Here is a 7215-nt window from a genome sequence, read left to right on the forward strand (position 1 = left end):
CTTCTAATTCAATACAATTCATATTTTTCTATTGCTTGTGAGATTGGTACTGGGAATTTTCAATTTTCTGGAAATGAATCTAATTTAACTTTTTAATGAATTGGCAGTAATAGTATCATTTTATTGTTTTAAACTTTGCTGTACTTGCTGTTGTATTAATTGTTCATATTCAATATTTCTTATTTTTCTCCCCCCCTTTTATTCTTTGTTAATCTTGTCAAAAATTTGATTTTTTTAAACTTTTCTTCCAAGAATCAGCTTTTTGATTTATAAGTCAAATATAAATCTGCTTCTATAGTTATTTTTTTCTTCCTTCTATTTTCTTTGTTTTTCCCCTGTTGTGATTTTTCTGATTTCCTAATTTGGATGCTTAGCTAATTAAATTTGCACATTTCTTCATTTATAGTGTAAACATTTAATTTTATGAATTTCTCTAAGAAGGAGTTTAGCTTCATCCCAAAAGTTTTGTGATTATGATGGTTATTATTGCTCAGATCAAAAAAAAATTTTTTTTTCTTTATAATTTATTCCGAGACTTACAAGATGTTCAGAAGTGTTTTATTTTAATACCAATTATATGAACATTTTAAAGGTTCCTGTGTGGCACAAACAGTTTATATTCAGCTGTTAAACTAAAGGTTGGTGGTTTCAACCCATCCAGAGCCACCAGGTAAAAAACGTGTGGTAATCTGCTTCCTTAAGATTACAGTCAAGAAAAACCTATGAAACACAGTTCTTTAACACATAGGGTTACCATGAGTCAGAATCAACTTGACAGCAACTATTTTTTTTTTTCTTTATGGGCATTTTAAACTTACATAGTTATTTATTTCCAGGTTAATTAAATCATGATTAGAAACTGTGGTCTCTACACTAATTCGCTTAACTGTTTTGAGGCTTTGTCTATGGCCTACCAAAAACCAAACTCAAACCCACTGCTGTTGAGTTGATTCCAACTCACAGCAACCCTATGGCCTAGCGTTTGTTTAATTCTACGTGTGCTTGAAGCCAGTCTATATTCTGTATATCTTCAGTCAGTGGATCTTGTTAATTATTTTCTTCAAATTTTTTATGCCCTTAAAAAAACCCTTGTGATTTATCTGCCTGTTAAATTAAGTACTCAGGAAAGGGTTTTATCAAGCAGTGCTGAAAGCCACAGACTTCCTCAACTGGGCAAGTCCCTTCCACCACAAAGCAGAGAGCAGAGCAGAACACACAGACTTGACAGACTGACTGACAAGGAGAGAGGAAGAGGCTAGATTACTCATGCCTAGTTCCTCCTTCCAAACTCACCAAACAGGTTAGATAAGAGGTTTTCAAACTTTAGTTTGCTTCTGAATTATCTTGATGGCTTGTTAAAACACAGATTGCTAGGTCCCACCCTCAACCTGTCTAATATAGTAGGTCTGGGATACACATCCTCATCAAAAAAAAAAAAAAACACAAACTTGTATGAGTAAAGTTTCCCTGAGGCAATTCCAAGTGGTTTTATAAGCCTTATTTATTCCGTAGGAGCCTTGGTTGCATGGTGGTTAAGAGCTCAGCTGCTAACCAAAAGCTCAGAGGTTCAAATCCACCAGCTGCTCCTTGGAAACCCTATGGAGCAGTTCTACTGTGTTCTATAGGGTTGCTAAAGTCAGAATCAACTTGACGGCAATGGTCCCCGCCCCGCCCCCCCCCCCCCCCCCCCGCCACACACAACTAATCCGTGTCCCCATCTTTGGGGAAGACTCAAAAAGCCTTGTTCACTAAGCAAGTCAAAGAACTGGGTGAAGAAATTATCCTCAAAATATTGGCATAATTTTTGCAACTTTATAACTGTAGAAGACAAAATACTTTTCCAAAAATGACTTTGCAGGCTCGTATAAATAAATCTTGGCTCAAATAAATCATATTTAAAGGATTTTGTCTTTCTAGCCCACATTTAAATAAAAGGTCATTTAAGTAAAATGTAATTTAAATGAAAGGTCCTATGGTCATTATGTGGCCTGATTCCTGTGTTTCACGGAGACTGAAAAATCTGCAACTGACAGGTATGGTAAAGAGGATGAAGACTCAGTCAGCAGGATCGGATTCTCTTTGCTTTTCAAAATGTTGTCCTTCTTTTCTCTTGCCTTGATTGATTAGCAGCTGAGCTCTTAACCACTGCACCACCAGGGCCTCTAGTTAAAAAAAAATATTAGGACCTGTGAAATGTCGGAAAAGACAGTGTAGTCCAGATCTGGTCTAAATGATCAGGGAAAATGTACCTGTGCAGCATCGTTATAGAAAAACCTCAAAATGGACAAACCATTCTAAAAACGGATAAACCATTAGTGATTAAGAACACTCTGTGAGCCCAGTCAGGATGACTGAGTCGGGACGGAAGTCAATGCTACTGTGTTTTACCCCACACAAACTTTCCTCCCAGTAAAATAACTTACAATGAATACTAAGTCATCCTTGCTTAGAAAAAAAGTCTTTGAACATTATTATTTAAAAACAGGAAACAAAAACCTTATCATAAAAACAAACAACAACAACAAAACCTCGCACAGGAGAGATATTTTTCAAAAGAGTTTTCTTTTAGTATTTCCAGTAGACCTGTGGTCATGTTAGCCTGAGACACGGAATGTCATTTGTTGACGCCATGGCTCCATGACTGGTTCGAAGAGAACCTGCAAAGAAGTAGAAACTGAGTACCTAGGTTATTAGGATACCAAAGTCTGAGGCTTGTGGAAAATGTCAGAATAAACACGGTGAGACTTACTTTTGTTTTTCCCATTCTTTCCTTGCCAATCCATGCACTCCCTTCGCCACTTTTCATGACCTCACACCACCGCAGATGCACATACAGTAAAATGGAAAAGTTTATTTCTTGGTGTTAGTCAATATGACCTGCTGCAGCTGTTGCTGCTGCTGTGATGTGTGTGTGTGTGAGTGTGTGTTTGTGTGTATGTGTTTGTGTATGAGAAAGAGGGAGAAATGGCTCTTTAAAACAAAATGTAATTTCTTTGAGAACAGAAATGATGTCTACTTTTTATGTCTCTGCTTTGTTCCCAGAACTAATTTTGCATTCGAGGGATTCCATGAATGGTGCTTCCTGTTGAGTAACCTACATTTCAAATCCAAAAGAGAGAATACATTTTTATAACTTACTTAGATCATCAACACACCCAGAACCCTTCCTCTTCCTCTTCCCCATTAGAAAATAAATTCTCAGCTCCCACTTTAAACATCCTTTTATTGCAGGATCACCCAAGAACACTTGACTCCTCTCTTATGAGTCTTTCTTCCAATTGCTCACCAATTCACATATAAACATTTACTCAAGCAATTCTTTTTTTGCCAGTCTCATTCATTACTTTCTTCTCAGTCTTTCTATAGGTATTCTATCTTGACCATAGCCCCCACAGCCACTTCTATTCTTCTCAAATCACTCAACATAGTTCTACCTTTAAGTTCTAAGTCTACCTAAAAATTTTTACTCACACCCTTATTTTTTTGTTTTGTTATATTTTTCATTTATATATCCTTTCTCCCATTTTAGACAGGCATGGTTTCAGAGACAATATTCTCCTTCCTCTGCACTGCCTAATTTGTCTAAATCCAAGGCTCTGATCATTTTATTTGGCATATGCAGTATGTTTGAGAAACAATTAATGTTCTGTTATATTGTATCTGATTAGCTGATTGACTAATGAACTGATTTTTTTAAATTATTGAGTAGATGGTCTCTGACCCTACAGATCCTCAGGGTCCCTTTAACACAGCCTTAATCCTCTGAATGACTCTCTTCACAGCCTCTTTAACTTCCTTGTTACGAAGGGTATAAATAATGGGGTTAAGGAAGGGGGTAAAAAGAGTGTACACCAAGGCAATAAGCTTGTCCATGCCCTTAGCCGGAATCCCAGGAGGCCCCACATAGACAATGAAGGCAGAGCCAAAGAAAAGGGTCACTACAGTCATATGAGAAGAGCAGGTGGAGAAGGCCTTGGCACGACTGGCAGCTGAGGGCAGGTTCAACACAGTTCTCAGGATGCCCCCATAGAGTCCCAAAATGAGTACAAGGTTGCATGCATTGATCAGTCCAATCACCACAATGTGGACCCAAGCATGCCATTTTGTGTCCACGCATGCCAAACGCATAAGTGGTGCCAGGTCACAAAAATAATGGGCCACCTCCCTCAAGCAGAAAGGAAGAGTGGCTGTGAGACTGGCAGGTACAAGTGCTGCTGAGAAGCCAGCCACCCAAGTGGTCCCTGCTAGCCATAACTGTACCTGTCTGCTCATGAATGCATGGTAGTGGAGTGGGTGACAGATAGCAAGGTAGCGGTCCAGCGCCATGACAGTCAACAAGTAGCACTCAGTCATGCCCAAGGAGTGGAAGACATAGAGCTGGATGAAACACAAAGCAGACGAGATGGGTGAACATCCATGGAGCAAGGTATGCAGCAGTGTGGACACCGTGGTGCTGACATACCAGAGCTCCAAAAAGGAAAGAACATTGATGAAGAAGTACATGGGTGTGGACAGTCCAGAATCTGCTTGAACAAGGACAATGATGAATAGATTCCCTGCCAGGGTGAGGAGATAGATGCACAGGGTCCCCAAGAAGATAAGCGGTTGCAGAGTCCCAGTAGTAGCGAAACCAGCAAGAATGAAATCTTGGGTCGAAGTGTGGTTGGCATGATCTATCATTCTTAGGACTGAGGGGTGAAGACAGAAGATTAATTACTTCAGGCTTCTTTCTCACTTGCGAAATTTCCCAAGAGAAAAGGCAAAGAACACATGAGTTTGAAAGGATCTTACACATTATAAAATCAACTCCCCTCACTTTGTAAAAAAAAGGAACTGAAGACCAGAAGGGAGATGTGATTTACTCTATATCACAATCTGTTCCTGAAAAGTTGGAGTGGCTTCCAGTTTCCCTGATTTGCAAGCCAGTACTTTTCTTATTGTACAGACATGGCACCAGAGTTGCAGGCCCTGGTATTTTCTCCTACATACTCTACCAGGAAAACTGCCAACTCATCTCTTCTACAGCCCCTAATGAAATGTCCCATGATTCTTTAAGCATCCACTTTGTATCCAACGATCAGCTATATTGAGCTGTGGAGAAAAGAAATATATATTTTCTAAGAATTTAACCCTGAGGCTCCTTCAGGGAGCCTCCTTGAAGTTCGGGAATGTTCTCAGTAAGGACTGAAGGAGGATGAGATGGGAAAAGAAAAAAATGAGGCTCCTCTGGTTACAGTCCCTCAACACTCAGAACAGTAGAGCCCAGAAGAGGATATCAGTGAGTAAACAGTGGGCATCTTAAGGAAAGGTTCCCAAAGGGGGCATGCACCAGGAATTACTAACAGGGAAAACTGAGGGGGTTTTGGCCCCAGTGGTGTTTGGTATAGAAGCTCTGTAGTATAAGAGAAGGATCATCCTCTTTAGCAACTGGGCTGATAAACTTGCCCTGCCACTAACTCTCAATGGACATTGGGCTGGGCCATTTCTCCCCTCTTTACCTTAAATCCCTCTTCTCTAAAAGAAGAAGTTTAAATAGATGTTTTATGCTGCTTAAAGCCCTGGTAGTCTATGGCACCCCAAAGTCACCAAAAAATATTTATCGGGTAGGAGTGGGGGTGGGTGGTCAACACTAGTGTCCCAAGAGTTTTTCTCCCACATTCTAATAGGCCTCATCCAGGAAAGGATCAAAGCCCTTTTCTAGTTCTCTTCTTCAACTACTCTCATTTCTGCTTCGCCATCCCTGCCTATTACATGTTTTGATGATATTAGAACTTGTAGCTTTCTCCTTGGAGCCCTTTCTACCCCCAAGGCACTTCCCTATTTATATTTAATACTCATGGAAATGCTAACCTTCCAGAGCCTCCTTACTGTCTATTCCCTGGGGCTGCCTGGTGTAACTAGCTCTTAATAGGGGGTCCTCTGGGGCACAAAGTTAAGCACAGGGAAGTGAAGCAGATCATCGCTACTCCTCAAATGACTTTTCTCAACTCTGCAACTTCATTGTTGGGATCTGGAATCCAATCTCAGAGGTATTTCTCCCTCTGGGTCAGTAGCACTTTTGCAAATCCCACATAGTTTTTCATGATGAGAAAAGATCCATCCCACATGTGCATACATGGAGGCTAACACCTTTAGCTCCCCAGCAGTGAGTCTCATCCTCTTAAAATTCTCCTTGCAAGGAAGTTTGTCATTCATCTTCTCACTCTGATCACTATCAACCTCACCACCATGTGAGCACAATCAACATGACACTACCAGCACTTCTGTCTATGCTGAGCATCTCCACTGCTGTTACTGTCACCACCACCTCTACTTTTAACACATCCATGATCATTTACCCATTAATTCAATCACAGTTTATTGAACAAGTCTTTCTTCCATGGAGCCAAGGTGGGACAGTGGTTAAGAGCTCGGCTGCTAACCAAAAGATCAGCAGTTGGAATCCACCAGCCACTCCTTGGAAACACTATGGGGCAGTTCTACTCTGTCCTATAGGTTACTGTAGGGTCACTATGAGTTGGAATCAACTCAACAACAAAGGATTATTTTTTCTTGTTCCACGGATTCAATGTGTGGTTTCTAATCATCAATCTTTAGTTTAGCAGCTGATAGAAAACCACTTATGCCACCCAGGCTCCTCTTGCATGTGGTACACTGTTCTAAGCTCCCACTATCATTACTTACACCATCACCACCATTATTTTTACCCGGGGTATCCCTATGATGCACATACACTTTTTCATGATCACTTTTATTTCTATCTGTATCATCAATATCTTCATCAAAGTCCTGAAATTGTTATTTGAGCTCTGACCTCAGCTGAGCACTGTAGGCATGTACATAAATGGATATGGAGTCCAGGTAAATTGTAGAATAAAAGTATCTATCTATTCAAAATAGAATATCTATTCAAAGTCCCCAACATGTCTGTCAGTTAGTTGTATTGTGGGGGCTTGTGTGTTGCTGTGATGCTGGAAGCTATGCCACCAGTATTCAGATACCAGCAGGGTTACCCATGGAGAACAAGTTTCAGCTGAGCTTCCAGACTAAGAGAGACCAGGAAGAAGGGCCCAGTAGCCCGTGAAAACCTTATGAATAGCAGAGGAACATTGTCTGATATAGTGCTAGAAGATGAGCCCCCCAGGTTGGAAGGCACTCAAAAGATGACTGGGGAAGTGCTGCCTCCTCAAAGTAGAGTCGATCTTAATGACATGG

At 40.4% G+C, this 7215-nt stretch overlaps 1 protein-coding gene across 1 annotated transcript; it reads right to left on the reverse strand.

The window, feature by feature from the left end:
• Nucleotides 1–1885: 1885 nt before the first annotated feature.
• LOC100660988 (olfactory receptor 10C1-like) lies at nucleotides 1886–6909 on the reverse strand. Its single transcript, XM_023553970.2, has one exon. The coding sequence runs from the start codon at nucleotides 4678–4680 to the stop codon at nucleotides 3733–3735; it is 948 nt and encodes a 315-aa protein (XP_023409738.1). The 5' UTR covers nucleotides 4681–6909; the 3' UTR covers nucleotides 1886–3732.
• Nucleotides 6910–7215: the final 306 nt, after the last annotated feature.

This window comes from Loxodonta africana, chromosome 3, assembly GCF_030014295.1.
Source record: "Loxodonta africana isolate mLoxAfr1 chromosome 3, mLoxAfr1.hap2, whole genome shotgun sequence".
In the NCBI taxonomy this organism is placed as follows: Eukaryota; Metazoa; Chordata; class Mammalia; order Proboscidea; family Elephantidae; genus Loxodonta; species Loxodonta africana.